Here is a 20,811-nt window from a genome sequence, read left to right on the forward strand (position 1 = left end):
GGTCATTTCTTACAGAGCAATAATATTCCATAACCTTCATATACCACAATTTACCCAACCATTCTCCAACTGATGGACATCCATTCAACTTCCAGTTTCTAGCTACAACAAAAAGAGCTGCCACAAACATTTTGGCACATATATGTCTCTTTCCGCTCTTTAGTATTTCTTTGGGATATAATCCCAATAACAGCAATGCTGGGTCAAAGGGTATGCACAGTTTGATAACTTTTTGGGCATAGTTCCAAATTGCTCTCCAGAATGGCTGGATTCTTTCACAACTCCACCAGCAATGTATCAGTGTCCCAGTTTTCCCACATCCCCTCCAACATTCATCATTATTTGTTCCTGTCATCTTAGCCAATCTGACAGGTGTGTAGTGGTATCTCAGAGTTGTCTTAATTTGCATTTCTCTAATCAGTAGTGATTTGGAACACTCTTTCATGTGAGTGGATATAGTTTCAATTTCTTCATCTGAGAATTGTCTGTTCATATCCTTTGACCATTTGTCAATTGGAGAATGGTTCATTTTCTTATAAATTAGGGTCAGTTCTCTATATATTTTGGAAATGAGACCTTTGTCAGAACCTTTACTTTTAAAAATATTTTCCCAGTTTGTTACTTCCCTTCTAATCTTGTTTGCATTAGTATTATTTGTACAGAAACTTTTTAGTTTGATGTAATCGAAATTTTCTATTTTGTGATCAATAATGATCTCTAGTTCTCCTCTGGTCATAAATTCTTTCCTCCTCCATAGGTCTGAGAGGTAGACTATCCTCTGTTCCTCTAATATATTTATTATCTCCCTCTTTATGCCTAAATCATGTACCCATTTTGATCTTATCTTGGTATATGGTGTTAAGTGTGGATCCATATCTAATTTCTGCCATATTAATTTCCAGTTTTCCCAACAGTTTTTTCCAAATAATGAATTTTTATCCCTAATGTTGGTATCTTTGGGTTTGTCAAAGATTAGATTGCTATAGATGTACCCTTTTTTGTCCTTTGTATCTAATCTGTTCCACTGATCTACCGGTCTATTTCTTAGCCAATACCAAATGGTTTTGGTGACTGCTGCTATATAATATAGCTTTAGATCAGGTACACTTAGACCACCTTCCTCTGAGTTTTTTTTCATTAGATCCCTTGCAATTCTCGACCTTTTATTCTTCCGTATGAATTTTGTTGTTATTTTTTCTAGGTCATTGAAATAGTTTCTTGGGAGTCTGATTGTTATAGCACTAAATAAATAGATTAATTTGGGGAGTATTGTCATCTTTATTATATTCGCTCGGCCTATCCAAGAGCACTGAATGTCTTTCCAATTATTTAAATCTGACTTTATTTTTGTGGCAAGTGTTTTGTAATTTTTCTCATATAATTCCTGACTTTTCTTTGGTAGATGGATTCCCAAATACTTTATACTCTCAACATTTGTTTGGAATGGAATTTCTCTTTGTATCTCTTGCTGTTGTATTTTGTTAGTGATATATAAAAATACTGAGGATTTATGTGGATTTATTTTGTATCCTGCCACTTTGCTGAAATTTTGAATTATTTCTAGTAGCTTTTTAGCAGAGTCTTTGGGGTTCTCTAAGTATACCATCATGTCATCTGCAAAAAGTGATAGTTTGATTTCCTCATTTCCTACTCTAATTCCTTGAATCTTTTTCTAGTTTTTTAAAGGTGCAAGTCCAATTCATTGATCTTCTCTATTTAACTCAAGTAACCCTCTAAAGATATAAAATTTCCCCTTATTACTGCTTTGGCTACATCCCACAAATTTGATTTGTATAGATTCCATGAACTGCTGAGAAGAAAGAGTACTCCTTTCTGTCTCTAGTTTTCTCCAAAGATCTATCATACCTAACTTTTCTAGCATTCTATTTACTTCTTTAACTTCTTTCTTGTTTATTTTGTGGTTTGGTTTATCTAATTCTGAGAGTGCAAGGTTGAGATCTCACACTATAGTTTTGCTGTCTATTTCTTTTTGCAACTCTCAACTTCTTTAGGAAGTTAGATGCTATACCACTTGGTACATATATGTTTAGTATTGATATTACTTCATTGTCTATACCTTTTAGCAAGATATAGTTTCCTTCCTTATCTCTTTTAATTATATCAATTTTTGCTTTTTCTTGATCTGAGATAAGGATGGCTACCCCTGCTTTTTTGACTTCACCTGGAGCATAATAGATTCTGCTCCAGCCTTTTACCTTTATTCTGTATGTATCTCCCTGCTTTAAATGTGTTTCCTGTAAACAACATATTGTAGGATTCTGGTTTTCGATCCAGTCTGCTATCTGCCTGCATTTTATGGGAGAGTTCATCCCATTCACATTTATGGTTAAAACTACTAATTCTGTATTTCCTGCCATCTTATTATCCCCAGATTATGCTTTTCTTTTTCTTGTCCCCCCCCCTTTACCCCTGTACCCAGTATTAAACTTATGGGCACCACTTGTCTTATGTAGCTTTCTTTCTTTACAATCCCTCCCACCCACTTTGAGTCTCTTTCCCTTTCATCAGATTTGGCTCAAAGAGAAAATATTAGACATATTTGGTTTACAGAGAAACTTCTCTCACCTCATTAAAAAGTAGGAGAGGAAAAGGAAAAAAAAAGGGTTAAATAGAAAGGAATACAGAAAAAATAAGGAAAAGGCATTAGGAATAAATGGAATTCACCTCTTTCACTGAATGTCCATCTTCTTCCCTGGAAAATATGCTCAGCTTAGCTGGGTAGTTTATGATGAAAGTAAGAGTCCTACAATGTTCCTCCCCCTTCCTTAATTCCCTCAGATGTGATAGGTTTCCTTTGCCTCTTCATAGGATGTAATTTCTCCCTTTTTATCTCCCCTTTTCTCTTTTTTCTGATACAATCCCCTTTCCACTTCTAATTCCTTTTTTCATATTATAGCAGTAAAATCAAATTATACATGTGCTCTTTTTGTATGCCCATAATAGAAATACAGTTTATTCTTAGTTGCATTCCAAGTTCTTTTGCCTTTTGGAATATCAGATTCCAGGCTCTTTGGTCCTTTAATCTGGAAGCTGCTAGATCCTGAGTATCCTTATTGTGGCTCCGTGGTATTTGAATTGTTTTTTCCTGGCTGCTTGTAATATTGTTTCCTTAGCCACAGTTTTTATTTTGGTTTCTCTTTCAGAAGGTGTTTGATGAATTCTTTCAATGCCTATTTTACCTTCTGATTCTATTACATCTTGGCAGTTGTCTTTGATGATTTCCTGTAAAATAGTGTCTCAGCTCTTTTTTTCTTCATAATTTTCAGGAAGTCCAATAATCCTCAGATTATCTCTCTTAGATCTATTTTCCAAGTCTGTTGTTTTCCAAGTAAATATTTTACATTTTTCTATTTTTTAAATTTTTTTTATTTTGCTTGACTGATTTTTGATGTCTCAATGAATCATTCATTTCTATTTGTTCTCTTCTGATTTTTAGTGAGTTTTTTTTTCATTAACTTTTTTTTTACTTCTTTTTGTATATGTCCAATTGAGTTTTTAAATGAGTTTGTTTTGTCCTATGGAATTTTTTTCCATTTCACTAATTTTTAAAAATGAGTTATTTTCTTTTTTCAATTTACAAATCCTACTTTCCTGGGAGTTCTTTATCTTTTCCAATTCACAAATTCTGTTTCCCTGGGAGTTCTTTACCTTCTCCAATTCACATTTCAGGGAGGTTTTTTTTCTTTTTCAAATCTTTCTTTTAATGAGTTATACACCTTTCCCATACTCTCTTGCAGAGCTTCTCTTTCCTTTTCCCATTTTTCTTCTAGCTCTCTTTTAAGATCTTTTATAATTTCTTCTAGGAAAGCCTTGTATGATGGGAACCAGGCTATATCCCCCTTTGGGGTTTTGTCTGGAGTCTCTCTGCTATTAATGTCCTCAGGGAAGAGCCATGTGATGGAAGTGCCACTGCCCCGGGAAGATCTCTGCTGTGCAGAAGACTGCCTTTGGCAAAATCACTTCCTCTCTTCCCCCCTGGAAGTGTGACTTCCCTGGCTGGGTAATGAGACTGTGCCTGCTGTGGTCCATGCTGAGTCACTCCTGGTGCTGGATGGGTGTGGCCAGGTCCTGTTAAACTCTGGTATTTGGGATACATTCTACCTTTTTGTGCAACTTCTCTGCTGAGCTACTGCTTTGCAACCAAAGCAGAGCATCTAACCTGTGGTAGAGTTCTCCCTGCAAATTCTTCACCTGGGCAAACCACACCCCAGCCCCATCCACTCAGTGTGAGCTAGCCTCAGTGTTCTGCTTCCCTGCCTGAACTTGCCTCCTCCTGTCCTATCAGGACAGATCTTTTACTGGCAATCTTGCAGATTATCTTCTGCTGATAATTTGTTGTACTCCAAATATTCATGCATTCTACCAGTCAAACATTATTTCAGAGGCTGAATTGGGTAATCAGTAGTAAGGGTGGTAGGGAAGCTCAGAATGAAGCTTGTGTCCTCTCTGCCATCTTGGCTCTGCCCGCGTAGCTCAACTCTTAATATAAAATCCAAATTCACAAAATAAACTGGAAAGGTGAGCAAACCCTCCCCCAGAAACAAAAACTACATACACAGTCCTGATTATACAAACCTTCTAAAGTGACAGGGATGCTCAAGATAAAAATTCAGAAGTAGACAATGAGAATAACAACAAATAAAGTTTCAAAATAAAATGCAGATAGGACATAAGGTCAATAAGAATTTTAAGAGATAAAGAAAGAGAAGAAATAGAACAAGAAAGATAGTAAAAAGCAGATAAAGTTAGTAGAGGCAAAAATTGAATAAAGAAATAAAAGCAATTTAAGATAATTTTGAAACAAGAATTAACAACAAAAGAAGCAAAAAAAAAAAAAAAAAAACTCCTTAAAAATCAGAATTGACCAAATGGTAAAAGAAGTACAGAAAAATTATAAAGAAAATAACTCCTTAAAAAATAAGAATTGGGAAAGGGTTAAAAGAGGTATAAAATCACAATGAACAATTAGAAATGGTCAAATGCAACTTAATGACTCTATGAGGCACAAAGAAATAATAAAATAAAGTCAAAAGACTGAAAAAAATAGGAAAAATGTGAAATATCTCATCAGAAGAAAAGCATTGAACAAGAAAATAAAGAGAGACAATTTAAGAATTGAAACAGAAAGACACACACAGATATAAATAAGCATTTGGAGAGGGATCTATTATGCTTCAAATGGATTAAAAAATGTAGGGGAGTAATCATGATCTCAACCAAAGCAAAAGCAAAAATAAACTTAATTAAAGGAGTAAATCAGAGAGACTATATTTTGTTAAAATGTATTATAGACAATAAATAAATATTAACACTGAACTTTTTAGACATATTTGGATAGATAGCATAGCATCCAAAATTTTGAAGGAAAAGTGAACTGAGTTACAGGAGAAAGTAGATATTAGAGATATACTAGTGAGGTACTTCAATTTATCTTCTCTGGAACCTAGATAAATTTAAAACAAAAATATGTAATAAAGAAGTTAGAGATGAATAGTATTTTAGAGAAGTCAGATAGGAGAGACATCTGAAGAAAATTGAATAGGAATAAAAAAGTACATGCTTTTTTTCAAGCAATATATGACACCTTCACAAAATCTGATCATGTATTACAGTTTAAAAACCTCACAAATGCAAATAAGCATTAATATTAAATTCATCCTTTTAAAACCATAATACAGTACAAATTCACATTCAATAAAGTCTCAAAAACATAGATTAAAATTAATTGGAAACTAAAGAATGCAATTATAAGGAATGACAGGGAGGATTCTGGGAAGATAGTGGAATAGGTCAGAAACTCACTGGATATTTCGCAAAATAGAACAAATATGTGCCTCAGAGTGAACATAAACTGATGAAAAAGAAAAAAGAATTTGGGCAGAACAGAGATCCTCCTGGGACAATCCAAGAAAAGCTAAAGAAAATGGCAGAATAGGTTTTAACCAGTGTGAAGGGCAAACATCTTCAAACTAGCTCCACAGAAACAGCAAGTGAGGGAAACCTGGGGCTAGCTGAGCCAGAAACACGGGAACTTTCAATTCCTGAACAGAACAGGAAGTCAAGGGTCAAAGTTCAAGAAGACTAAGGAATACTCTGCTAATTAGGAACTCCAGGCACAGCTGTGCTGCTGAGATATGATCCTGGGCAAGAAGAAACCAGCATACCAGATGAGTGGAGAAGCAGTAGAACAGGGATGCTGCTGGCTGTGGGCACTTATAGAAGGGTGGAATTTTTGTTTTGGAGTTCCATGTTAGAGGGGAGAGCTGAAGGGAAGCTAGAGGTACCATCCTCCCAACCACAGTTTTAGAAGAGCTTATACTATTAATTCTCATAAAAATAGGAATAATAATGAACACACAAAAGAGAAAGAACCCATAGAAACTTAATATGGGAATAGGGAAGACTGGGATTCATCTTCAGAGGAGAACAGTGAAGTAAAAAAAAAAAGTCTCTTCTATTCCAAAGAGTAATTTTAAATGACTACCTTCCCGAAAATAATTTATAGAGAACTTAAAAATCAAGTGAGGGAGACTGAAGCATAAGTAAAATAAACAAAACAAAAACTCTCCAAGAAAGACAAATTTATGAAAAAAATTAACCAAGTGGGAAAAGATACAGTCTGGAAAGAAGAAAATAATTCTTTGAAAATTAGAATTGAGCAAGGGGAAGCCAGTGAAGCTTATAAGAGACCAAGAAATTACAAAACAAATATGAAGAATGAAAAAATAGAACAGAATGTGAAATATCTTATTAAAAAAGCAACAGATCTGGAGAACAGATTAAGAAGAGAAAATATATAAATGATTGGACTTTCTAAAAACTGTGACCAAAAAGAGATACTTGTGTTCTTTGATGTGGATATAACTTACTATGCCACAATTTCCATCATCTCAGTTAATAACATTTTTAAGAGGTACCTTAAAAGTTTCCCTAATATGGGAAAACTGGGATACTGATGCATTGTTGGTGGAGTTGTGAAAGAATCCAGCCATTCTGGAGAGCAATTTGGAACTATGCCCAAAAAGTTATCAAACTGTGCATACTCTTTGACCCAGCATTGCTGTTATTGGGATTATATCCCAAAGAAATACTAAAGAGTGGAAAGGCACTTGTATGTGCCAAAATGTTTGTGGCAGCTCTTTTTGTTGTAGCTAGAAAATGGAAGTTGAATGGATGCCCATCAATTGGAGAATGGTTGGGTAAATTATGGTATATGAAGGTTATGGAATATTATTGCTCTGTAAGAAATGACCAGCAGGAGGAATACAGAGAGGCTTGGAGAGACTTGCATGAACTGATGCAGAGTGAAATGAGCAGAACCAGAAGATCACTGTACACTGCAACAACAATGCTGTATGAAGAGGTATTCTGATGGAAGTGGATATCTTCAACATAAAGAAGATCAACTCACTTCCAGGTGATCAATGATGGACAGAAATAACTACACCCAGAGAAGGAACACTGGGAAGTGAATGTAAATTGTTAGCACTACTGTCTATCTACCCAGGTTACTTATACCTTCAGAAGCTAATACTTAATGTGCAACAAGAAAATGGTATTTACACACATATATTGTATCTAGGTTATACTGTAACATATGTAAAATGTATGGGATTACCTGCCATCTGGGGGAGGGAGTGGAGGGAGGGAGGGGATAATTTGGAAAAATGAATACAAGGGATAATATTATAAAAAAAAGATAATTGTATAAATATGTTTACATATATTGAATATTGTATAGCATATATTGGATTGCTTACTATCTAGGAGAGAGGGTGGGGGGAGGAGGGGAAAATTTGGAACACAAGGCTATGCAACTGTCAATGTTAAAAAATAATGCATGCATATTTTTTGAAAATAAAAAGTTTAAATAAAAAAAAAAGTTTCCCTATACTGCTTCATCTAACTACTATATGAGCATTTACTTTGTGAGAGTTCCCTGTAAATAGTGTTTTAGTTAAGGTGTATTTGGTATTCAAACTACATGGCTAATCCATTAGAATGGTGCTCTGGAATAGAGTTGAAATTTTTGACTGTTAAAATCTGGAAAGGACCTTAGTTTTTGGTACCATACCTTCCCAGGTAATCTTCAGGACCTCAATAAGACAATTCAAATGAAAGTGGTTCAGTTTTCTGCCTCAGAAATGATAGACTTGTCCAGGTTTTAAAGACATACAACAAAGCATTCAGCACTACAGTTCTATAGACTTTCAGTTTGGTATCCCTCCTGATACCTCTGTCCTCTCACATTTTCTCGCAGGGCCTCCAAAAGACTGAGCTAAGCAGTGGCAATACATGCATCAATTTCATCATCTATGCTCTATAGTGCTTTCATGTTTTCCCAGAAACCTATGGAGTGAAGCAGAGTAGCGAGCTTTCTTCCATGGTGTTCAGAATGATGTTTTCTGCAACATTTTCAGATGCCTTCAAGAAGGTTGAAAATGGCATGAGGGGAAGCCTTTATACAAGTGGTAAACTATTTAACTTGAAAAGGTTACAAACCAAGAAAAAGTGGAAAGGGAGTTGATATGCAACTATTATTCACTGATGACTATGCACGAAAAGCAGCCTTTGAAGCTGAGATGCAAGAGTATTGATTGATTCTCTGCCACCTGTGCTAATTGTGCCTTGAAAACTAACCCCACAAAAACAGAGTTCACCTACCAACCAGAATCAAACCATACATCAGTAGAATCACTGGTTATAATAAATGGAAAAAATGAATACTGTGGATATTTATTTTACTCACCTTAATTGTATACTTTCCAAAGCTGCCAAGAAAATTAATTTCGTATGGAAGAACAACATGATTGGTAGCAACAATGATGGTGGTGGGTCCCACAGTCATTGTACTTAATACTGAAATTCCCTAACTAGAGGTATCCACAGCAGTTAGGGCATATCACTTTCCATTCCTCCTGGGAAGAGGACCAATGCAATCTACTAAATAATTTTTTTTCAAACTTGAGATTCTATGGGCATATGATTTTATTATTTTTAATCACCAGCATTTATTAATCACTTACTATATTCTAGGCATTGTGCTAAGACAAAGAATGAGAAAATAAAATTCCTGCTCTCAAAGAATTCAGCAGAGACATAAGTAAAAAAAAAATGAAAACAAGATATATACAAATTGGAGACAATCAATAAAAGGAAGGCACTATAATTAAAGGTAATAATGAAATGCTTCTTGTAGAAAGTAAGGATTTGATTGGGACTAAAATTAAAAAAAACTCAAATGATACTGTTTTTCTTTCTGTTCCTCAAACAAAACCTTCTATATTCTGACTCCATGCATTTACATTGACTGTCACAGATGAGTTGAATTATCTTCCCCTTCATTTCTGTTTCCTTTTATTCCCAAAAAATATTTGATTAGCTCATTTTTGTAACAAAATATAAGATAAATAAGGCAAATTAACTGAATTATAAATTATTCTATTGAGCTTAGTAACGAATATAGGAGGTGTGATCCTTTAGGGCTCTTCCTGTGGGAGGAGTTTCCATTTTACGTTTGTATCCAGTTCTTCTTCAAAATCTCCCATCTCCTGATCCTTTGACAACTCTAGGAAGATCTGAAAAATGGAGAAGGGAAAGAGGTTAAAAGGGGATGGGCAAAAGAAAAAGAAACGGCAAGTTGATTTCTGTACTCCCAAGTGAATTGTTTGGCAATATAACATACCTGTTCCAAAGTAGACTGAGAGAGGCTGTATTCCTCCAGATTGAAGGTACATTTGACTGCACAAGAATAAATTTCAAGTGAGAATACATCACATATATTCCATTCATTATTTAGAAGCCATAATATAACATAATGACAAATAGAAATAAATGAAGCATTGGGTGGCCAAAGCTTCAGGAGTCAAATATATTTAGTCAGTATCCATATGTTTCACATTTTCCTAAAAAGTGGAAGCTTAGAGTAAAAAGAGACCTAAATTCCAATTGCCTTAATCAAGAAGACCCCTGGATTGTTGAAGGAAGCTCCATGTAAAAAGCACATGCTCCAGACACCAAAACTTATTATGGATTAATTCTGCAAATTCATCAGAAGTTCTGTTGAAGAATTAGGCACAACAATTTGACTCCTATTTTAATGGATTCTCAGTCCTAGTTATCCCAACCTAAAGCATCAGTGTCATGTACATAATCTTTTCTAAATGTTCATCCTTATTCTTTTGATCTCTTTTTCTCTCCAATTCTATTACAGGTGGTTCACCAATCAATTAGTCCATTCCTGTGGAATACTCCTCCATTGGTGATACATACTTGAACTTTCAAACAACATTTTTTTCCTATTTCTTCATTCAAGAATGCTCAGAAAACAGATCCTGTCACAAAAAGGCTTATACACTAAGGATACTAAGAAACAATGAAAATGTTCCTGAAAGAGGAGGTAGAATAGGACTGTAAAGGGTAGAAACATAAATGGATAGCAATTAGGTTAGAGAGAATGCTAATTTCTCATTTTAATTAATATTTTTTGTGCTAATCAGATACTACTGTAAATTGTCTCTGTCTCTGGAGTAAATACAGATGCTATCAGCATTCTTTAAATTCAGGTGTGCCTGGGCAAAGCCATTATTCTTCTACTCTTATTAGGGCTCCATCTTTTTTTTTTAATTATAGCATATTTACTGTGAGAAATGCTGAACAGTTGGGTTTACACAGTGTTGTAAGCTTTGAGGTAGTGTGGGATTGGGATAGTGGGTACCACTGACCAAGAGGTTTGCAGAATGTGAGATATTAAGGAATATTAAGATTCGCAGAACAATTAAGTGATCAATAGAAGCCTTGAGCAAACAAGAAATTGAAGGGCTAGGAAGGCACACAGGTAGATTTGGCTAATCAAAAAGAGTCTTGTGGTTTTGAGAAAACCACAAATTTAAGATAATAGCCTATCCAACCCAAACTCCTTGGGGTCAATGACCTGACTTAACCATATCACTACTGTGGCTTGCTTAATAGGATAATTGAATATTAAACAACATATCCCAGAGGAAGAGTTTTCTGCCATTTTTGAACATGGAATGTTTGATGAAGGAGAGGGGACATGTTTTATACATATTAAGGGGAAACATGTAGTGGGCAGAAGACTGTAGAAAGACTGTAACTCAGAATAAAATGGACCAATCTGTTCTCTGAAGAGAGGAGCTGTGTCACACAAGCAAGTATAAAGATTTCCCCATTTCTGTACTCAGTATACTGTCTTCCTGAAGAGGAATGGGGTCCACTTCTGGCTAAAAATGTTAAGATGATTCCTTAAGATTCTTTTAAAATAAATTTTCCTTGACATCTGATTTTCAGTGTCGAGTGTTATTTCTAACATTTATTATGTGCCAAGCACTTTACAACTTTATGTTATCTGATCATCATAATGACCTATTATTATTTACATTTTAAAGATGAGGAAGCTGAGGCAAATAGAAGTTAATTGAGTTGTACAAGATAATACAGCTAGTAAATGTTTGAGACTGAATTTGAATTTGGATCTTTCTAACTCCAAGCCTGGCAATCAATACAACCAACTTGCTATTCCAGGTCTCAATACTGCTAAGATCATTCTATTACTTTTTTTTCATGAATTGGTACATGATTCATGGTCTCCCTCTACACTTATAATCAGAGAAACCTTTTTGGTAACATGATTTCTTAATTCTTTTGTGTTCTTAAGTCTAATGAATACTTCCATGCCACCAGTCATATCTGAGCATATTTTAGAATTTATTATTTCTCAGTATTATATACCTCCAGAACAAGCTCTTTGAAGTACTATTCTTCAACTACAGACTTCTTTTCTTTTTTTATTATTCTGCTTTAAATGAATTATTCAAATTTATCATAATCTTTGGTCTCTCGAACTATTTCTATTCCCCTAATCCATCTCTTTCATTCTGACTTTCTTCATTAAGATTAAACCTTTACTTTCCCCTTTTCTACTTCACATAGTTAAGATGTCATTAGCTTATGCAAAGAAATCCTTTATACCTCTTCCTTTCTGCTGATGTGACAAGGACTCTTCATTTCCAAAGAATCTCTGTTGATTTCTGCGCTCAAGAAGCAGAGCTAATAAAACTTCTTAGAGAAAATCTTTGGCAATATGGCTTCAGTTTCTAATTCTCTAAGGAAACTACTCTCTCCAAGATAGATATTCTTAAATGAGAATCCATGAATTTAGATTTTTTAAACTATTTATTTTGTATCCTACAACTTTGCTAAAGTTGTTAATTATTTCTAGTAGCTTTTAATTGATTCTCTAAATATAGTATCACATTGTGAAAAATGCTGTAAAGTTGGGTTTCCTCAAGTGTTGCAAACTTTGAGAGAGTGTGGGATAGTAGGTATCACTGACCAATAGGTTTTCAGAATATGAGAGGTTAAGGAAGGTTAGGATTCATAGAACAATTAAGTGATCAACATAAGCCTTGAGCAAACAAGAAATTGGGGTCCTAGGAAGGCACAGATGGATTCAACCAATCAGAAGGAATCTTATGGTTTTGAGAAAACCACAATCTTAAGGTAATAGCCCATCCTGCCTAAACTACTGGGGTCAATGATAATACTTGACTAAATCACTACTGAGCATGCTTAATAGACTAATTGAATATTAAACAACACACCCCAAAGGAGGAGTCTTCCTCCATTTTTGAACAGGGGATGTATGATGGGGAGAACATGTTTTGTACATATTAAGGGCAAACATGTAGTGGGCATATCAGAAAGATTGTATCCTGAAAGAAGTTGAACAACCCATTCTCTGAAGAGAGGGGGCTGCACTACACTAGCAAGTGTAAAGGTTCTCTCTCTTCTGTGCTCCCTCTTCTTGAAGAGGAATAGGGTCTGCTTCTGGCCAGAAAGGTTAAGATGATTCCTTAAAATTCTTCTTTAATAAATTTCTCTCCATATTTGATTTTTCATCGTCAAGAGTATATTTCTAACAATATCATCTGCAAAGAGTAATAATTTTGTCTCCTCATTACCTACTCTATTTGAGACAGACTTTTCCTGAAGTTCTTCCAAAATATCTTCTGCTGCAAATTTGTTACATTCCAAATATTTGTGGGTTCTGCCACTCTAAAACCTGTTCAAAGGCTTAATTTGGTGTTGATTCTGAGGGAAGCCAGAAAGAGCTCAATGACAAGTCTACTCTCTCTCATCTTGGTTCTTCAACTTAGATTTTTTTTCAAATTAATAACTATATTTTACTATAATCTATTTCCTTTGTAATATTATGCATTTTATTTTATACATTTAAAAACATTATGAGAAGTCCAAACAAAGGAATCCATTCTGAAAAAAAAAAGATTCAAAACTAATGTAGCGTGTCTAGTAATCTCTTAAATGCTAAATACAGAGGCTTTTTCAAGTATTTTTCATCCTTGAGTTTTCTGCCTAATTTAACATCTTGATTCTTACTTGATACTAGATACTTTCTTTTGAAAGCTATTGTGATAGTGCATTCTTCTAGTTCTTAGTTCTTTAATCATTTCTTTTTCTTCTTTGGACTTTTAACTTCTTTTCATCAATTTAAGAGCTGGAATTCCTCTTGAGATTTCTTGTGAGCCTCTTCATTTCTCTGTTTTCTTTCTCTTTTATTTCATTCACTCTGCTAGGAATAAGTATAACACTACTATGCAAGTCAAGTCAACAAATATTTACTAAGCACCTACTATGTGTTAAACACAACACTAAGAACTACAGACACCTAGAAAGACAAATACATTTACTGCTCTTGAGGAGCTCACACTGTAATTAAAAGTAAATTTGTCAACAACTATGTTCAAACAAGATTTATACAGGAAAAATTGGAGGTAATCTTAGAGGGAATATTAAATGGGGGGGGGTAAATCAGGAAACATTTCTGGTAGATACTGAGATTTTATAGCTGAGATTTAAAAGAACCCCAAGGAGAAGGGGGAGGAGAGAAAGAAAAAGAGTTCCAGAAATGGTGGACAACATTCCCTGTATAGAGAAAGTGTCTTTTCCAGGGAAACTGCAGAAGCCATTGTTACTCAATTCAATAAGGTAAATGAAGGGGAGTAAGATATAAGAAGACTGGGAAGTCACATAGGAACCATGTAACAAAGGGCTTAAAAAGTAAAATAGGGAATTTTATATTTGGTTGTAGAGGTAACAGGAAGAGACTGGAGTTTATTGAATAAAGGTAGTAGGCTGTGTGTTTCTGTGTGTGTGTATGTGTGTATGTGTGTGTGTGTGTGTGTGTGTGTGTGTGTGTGTGTGTGTGTGTGTGTGAGTATGCCTGTGTGTATGTGTGCAAGGCATGGTTAGACCTGGTGTTAGAAAGACCACTTCGATAAATGAGTAGAGGAAGGCCAGGAGTTGGGAGAGACTTGGGGCATGCAGATCAAGCAACAGGTTCTCATAATAGCATAGAAGTGAGATGATGAAGGTTTACATCAGTGTGGCTACAATGTCAGAAAAGAGAATAAAGAGGGCATTTAAAAAATTGCATCACTTTATATGTTCTCTTCTTTCATCCTCACAACAACTCTCTATTCTAGGGGTTTTTATTATCTCTGTTTTGCAGATGAGGAAACAGGATGAGAAATTTTAAGTGACTTTCCCATGTTGAGCAGTTGGTACAACCTTTCCAGAAGGTTTGTTATATATGCAGGTATCCAAAACTATGAATTTGATTTCTGGTTTTTTTCTTGGACATTGTTTCTTGAGAATTATTCTTTCTTTTTTCTATGCTGTACTTGCTGTTCTCTGCATCAGCTTTAGCAGATCTGTGAACTATTTTTTCACTCACTTGTTCTTTTCATTTTAAAGGCTCTTTGATAGTATTTACAAGAATTGGGATGAATAATTTTTTACTAGTTTTTTTTTACAGATCCCATCTGTGTTAAATACAATAGTAGTAGTAGTAGTAGTAGTAGTAGTAGTAGTAGTAGTAGTAGTAGTAGTAGTAGAAGCATCAGCAGCAGTAACATAATAATCAATAACATTTCTATATCTCTTCAAAGTTTTAAAAAGACAAATATTAACCATTTTATCCTCATAATGTCCCTAGAAGTACTGTTATCATCCCCATTTTATGGAGGAGGAAACTGAGGCAGACAGCAGATAAGTAACTTGCTTTGAAGATGCAAGGCCTTATCTAAGGCAGGATTTAAATGAAAATCTTGATTCCAGATCCAATGTTCTATCCACTGTACCACTTAGCTGCTTCACTTCTTGTTTGGAAATTCTAAAATCTTAACTTCAAACTCTACCTACTAAATATCTGTTTACTTCACAAATATGCCCTTTCCTTAGGAAGTCAATTCCTTTAATAATGAAAATACCACAAGGTGTCACTAAGGTCATCAGTTTTTTGCCCAGGATTTTATGCTTCAATATTCTTTTATTTAGTTATTATATGGACATACTTCACTGAACGCCTAGACCATAAAGTAATGATATAGGTAGTGCTAAAGGCAGGCAAGACAGTAATCTTCAAACTACAAGTAAATAGTTTGACTTAGATTCTTTGCAAAATTGAAAATGTCTTACCACAAAGATTGTTAAGTGAACATTAGAAAAAAAAAACAGTTACAGAGAGATAGCATGACCTCTTCAGGAATGGGTAATGTTAAATTAGGCATATTTTTTGGGGTTTTTTTTTTTGGCCAGGATTGCTAAACTTATAAATAAGTAGAATACTATAAATAATTCAATAATCAAAAGCAAAACATTTAATAAAATCTTTCAAATAATTCTTCTGCAGAAGAATAAGAGGTAGACCAATTAGTATGATGGCATAATTAGATAAAGAACTGGTTGGTAAGCCAGACCTGAAGAAAAAAATTTAATGAGTTCATGTCAATTTGGAAGGTGGTACCAAAGAATAGTAGAAAGTTTCTGGGAAGGATTCTGGGAAGATAGTGGAGTAAGATAGAAAATTCTAAGTTCTCCAGATTACCTCTGCAATAAAAAAAATAGTGCCTAAGAGTGAAAATAAACCAGTGAAAAACAAGTAAGACTGGAGCAGAACAGGAATTCTTCTGGTACAACTGGAGAAGACAATTGAAGAAAGATCCTTGGAAGGGGATTTAATTGGGTATGAAGTGCAAACATTTCCAGGGTATAAGAAAGAGCCAGTGTGGAGCCCTTTTACTTCCTAAATTCAGCTGAAGCCTCAGCATAAATCAGAGGAACTTTCACTTTTCCAATAGGGCAGTGGTGTCTGAATCTAGGAAGACTGAGGGAACCAGGAATGATTAAGAATGCTAGGTCAGCTGTTCTGCTGAGACAGGGCCTCGGGGTGAAGGAACCAGCATATTGGCAAGAACAAAGAGAGAAAGGGATGCTTCTGGCTACAGGCACATGCAGAGAGTGGAATTTTGGGTTTATAGTTCCAAATCAGTGGGAAGAGCTGAAGTGAAGCTAGAAGCACCATCACCCCAACCTGAGGATTAGAGGTGGTTACATTAATAAATTCTCATAAAAATTAATAAACAAAGAAGAAAGAACATGAACATAAAAACTTAGTATAGGAATAAGAAAGATTGGGGTTCATTCTCAAAAGAAGACACTCTGAAGTATAAAAAAATCTTTCCAACACCAAAAAGTAATGTTATATGGCTATCTTCCCAGGAAGATTTTGTAGAATTCAAACAAGACTTTAAAAATCAGAAAGATTTTTGACAACAATAAAACAATAAGAACTATCCAAGAGAAACAAGAATATGAAAAGAAAGTCAACCAATTAGAAAAGAAGATACTATCTTAAAGAAGAAAATAGTTCTTTAAAAATTAGAATTGGGTCCCTCTAATTTTATCTGCCTGCATTTTGGTTTTCCTTCACAGGCTAATTGTACGCTATTTCAAAGTCCGATTCTTTTTGTATAGCAAAATAACTGTTTGGACATGTATAAATATATTGTATTTAATTTGTACTTTAACATATTTAACATGTATTGGTCAACCTGCTATCTGGGGAGGGGAAAGGGGGGAAGAATTGGAACAGGGGGTTTGGAAATTGTCAGTGTTGTAGAGTCCCCCATGCATATATCTGGTAAATAAAAACTATTAAAATAAAAAAAAATTAGAATTGGGGCAAGGAGAAGCCAATGGAACTATAAGAGACCAAGAAATCACATAAAAAATAAAGATTAAAAAAACAGAACAGAGTGTAATATAAGAAACCAATTCTGTAGAACAGATCAAGAAGAGAAAACTAAAAAATATTTAACTCTCTGAAAGCTATGACAAAAAACCCTCAAGAATCTTGACACAATAATGCAAGAAATAATTAAAGAAAATTGTCCTAGAGTTTTAGAACATGAGGGGAAAGTAGAAATAAAAAAATCACTATTCACCACCTCAAAGAGATCCTTTGTGGAAAACAAATAGGAATACTATTGATAGACTTCAAAAACTCTCAGGTCAAAGAGAAAATTTTGCAAGAAACAAACAAAAACCAATTCAAATATACTTGAGCTACAACTGGAATTGTACAAGATTTATCAGCAGTCACAAAAAAACAATCGCAGGTTCAAGAATATTATATATCAATTATCAGAAGAACTCTGGTTTGGTCTGTGGGCAAAAATATATTTTGTAAAATTAATCATAATGTTGAGTATTGTTTCAGCTAAATCTGAACTTAACAGAAAATTTAAATGGCATCATCAAAGATTAATTTCAAGGAATCAAAACAAGGATAAACTATTTATGTTTTATATGCAAAAATATAAGCCTATGTCTAAGATTGACAGAAGTAATTGGGTAGTCCAAAATTAAGACTGGGGCAGAACTGAGTCTCATCTGACTCCAAAAAGAAAAACAGTCCAGGAGAAAGATTAAATTAACAATAATGCTATACAAATGAGATATATTCTATTATTATATGTGTTTTCTTGAAAAGAAAATTTATTGTTACATGTTTCGAATCTTCCCTGATCTGCTAGATACATAACAAAGCCTTTTCCCCCCTTTTATGTTTTTTTTAATTTTCTATTTTGTTTTTTCTTATTTTGAATTTAGTTTTAAATAAAGACATTTTTAAAAAAAAGTTTCTAAGCTTCATTCTCTATTGTTTAGCATGCTCTTAAGTTACTTAGAAAAATGCTTTGATAGAGCACTTTTCAAATTTGAAGATGGCACAGAGGAATAGCTAAAACATTGGATGACCCAGGATGCAGATACTCTCTTTTGAACTTTTTTCTTTTCTCCTGTTTATTTTGTAATGATTTTCAACACTCCTTCCTCCTTGTTTCTCTCTCTCTCTCTCTCTCTCTCTCTCTCTCTCTCTCTCTCTCTCTCTCTCTCTCTCTCTCTCTCTCTCTCTCTCTTTCTCTCTCTCTCTCTTTCTCTCTCTCTCTCTCTCTCTTCTCTCTCTCTCTTCTCTTTCTCTCTCTTTCCCTTCCTTCCTTTCTTCCTTTCAAAATTTTGTTCTCTTCTTCTGTTTATTTTGAAATTATTTTCAACACTCCTTCCTCCTTGTTTATTTCTCTTTCTTTCCTTCCTTCCTTCCTTCCTTCCTTCCTTCCTTCCTTCCTTCCTTCCTTCCTTCCTTCCTTCCTTCCTTCCTTCCTTCCTTCCTTCCTTCCTTCCTTCCTTCTTTTTTTCTTTCCTTCCTCCCTACCTGGTTCCTATTTTCTTTCCTTCCTTCCTTTTATCTTTCTTTTTTCCTTTCTTTTCCTCCTTTTCCCCTTAGTATTACTATCATTTACCTCTCATTTCCCCTCCACAAGGGGGCTCCATATGAAAATTACTGTGGAACTACAACATTAAATTTCAAATATACTATTTAAAAATATACTTATTTTGGGGAGAAAAACTTTAAAATGCTTTAGGAATTTTGAGCTATTGTTATTATATTATTTTTTAAAATTTTACCATCTGCTATGTAGAATGTTATTTTCAAAGTTGTCTTTGAAATCTTACCTGCCTCTAATTTGGAAAAGGCTTGAGATAGAGGTTGAACATCTTCCATAGGCAATTTATAAGCCATAAAAGAGGAATACCTTAGAAGTGGGGAAATAAAAGTTCGTTAGTTTTAAAATCACAAATTACCATTTTTTCAAATAACACAACTGGAAATAATTTTCCATTTTCTGTAAAAAAAAAAATAGTGTTATATAGCAACTTATTAAGCCATGTCCAACTCTTCATGACCCCATTCGGGGTTTTCTTGGCAAAGATACTGGAGTAGTTTGTCATTTCCTTCTCTAGCTCAATTTACAAATGAAGAAACGGAGGCAACAGGTAACTTGTCCAGAATCATACAATTACTAAGTATCTGAGATCAGATTGGAACTCAAGAAAATAACTCTTCCTAACTCCAGTCTAGGCACTTTATCTATTGTGCTACCTAGCTGTTCATATTCTAACTACAAAGTATACATCTAAAAACCATTCACTCACATTTAGAATTTCATATGCATCTGGTAAGACATCTGCCTTATTTTTACTCTCAATCTGAGTTCATTTACCTAGATTTCTCTAAACCTCTAAGGTCAGTAACCTACCTAGATACCCCTCCAAGTAAATGCTTTCTCTCTCTCTCCGTGCCTCTATATCTGCGTCTGTGTCTGTGTCTGTGTTTGTCTCTGTCTCCCCCACCCCCAGAGAATCCACCTAGATACTTCTCCTACTAAGTGCTCTCTTTCTCTAAATCTGTGTCTCTGTGTCTATGTCTGTGTCTGTGTCTGTCTCTCTCTCTCTCTCTGTCTCTCTCCCCCCTGGAATTATAAGGATGAAGAAACAAGGATTAGCATGAGATCTGGTGAGAAACAGAGAGAACTTGTTAACACCAGTGGTCTAATATACCCATCCATGTCTATATAAACGAATAAGCATATGATTCTGTTGTTCTTTTCCGTCTTTACTGTTTATTCTTTCCTACTTTAGGTGAGAGAGTATTAGAAATGGAATGGAATCATTTAAGACGCTATGAGCTTTGAAAAGTTGGAAGAGTGATCTGCCAGAGGTGTAGTGATGGGATCAATGCTAGAAATTTAGGACAGTTGAGCCTAAGAAGGAGTTAAGCCTAAATGTCCTAAATGACCTAGCAGGATATCAAAGACAGCTTATAGGGAAATAGCTTATCTATATCACATTTGGAAGTGAACTTGAAAAGGGTAAATACTTTGTAGAAAATCCTTTAAACTCTCCTCAGGAGTTGAAGTGAAATAGAAGAAAGGATCCACCTAGATGAGAGGTAAAAATGTCTGTTCTTCTCTCCTCATTATATCTTTACAGCAAATATTTCTTACTTTTTATTACTTGGTTAAATGATGCTGAGACATTAATCCTCAGCAATTAATATTAAGGAGGTACAGAGCAGAATGGGGGATTGAGCCAATAACATTAGACAAACTACTTTTGGTTACACCCTAGAATCTTGAGGTAAGATATAGTCTTCTTCAGGGACCCCACACATCAGTTAAAGTGAGAATTGCAACACAGAGAGACACCAAAGCGTATATGGGTTACATTTGTTTATTTTTAATCTAAACTCAAACTTCAGTTATTAGATTAATAATTCTTGTTCAGGTAGCAAAATTGTCAGTTTATTCAATTTTTTTATTCAACCATTTCAACTTTTATTCACTGTCAATCAATCAATAAAAAATTATGGGCCTACTATATGCCAGGTACTGTGTTAATTGCTGGAGATACAAAAAAAAAAAACAGGCAAAAGAAATCTCTGTCCTCAAGGAATTTACAAACTATATTCCTTCCTTCAATCACTCAACACACAAGCATTTATTAAGTAATTACTATGTGAAAGGCACAGTTCTAAGAGCTGGGAATACAGATGTAAAACAGATAGAA

The 20,811-nt window shown here is 34.5% G+C and overlaps 1 protein-coding gene across 1 annotated transcript in view; it reads right to left on the reverse strand.

Moving 5' to 3' along the window:
- Positions 1–8,991: 8,991 nt before the first annotated feature.
- The window catches only part of LOC141538797 (ABC-type organic anion transporter ABCA8-like), a 90,285-nt gene continuing 78,465 nt past the window's right edge, over positions 8,992–20,811 (reverse strand). The window contains exons 37-39 of the mRNA XM_074260613.1: positions 18,919–18,998; positions 9,707–9,762; positions 8,992–9,599 (exon numbers count right to left, since the gene is read on the reverse strand). Of these exons, the coding sequence (XP_074116714.1) occupies positions 9,501–9,599; positions 9,707–9,762; positions 18,919–18,998 (235 nt within the window). The 3' untranslated portion in view covers positions 8,992–9,500. The remainder of the gene's footprint in view (positions 9,600–9,706; positions 9,763–18,918; positions 18,999–20,811) is intronic.

Source organism: Sminthopsis crassicaudata, chromosome 4, assembly GCF_048593235.1.
Source record: "Sminthopsis crassicaudata isolate SCR6 chromosome 4, ASM4859323v1, whole genome shotgun sequence".
Taxonomy (NCBI): domain Eukaryota; kingdom Metazoa; phylum Chordata; class Mammalia; order Dasyuromorphia; family Dasyuridae; genus Sminthopsis; species Sminthopsis crassicaudata.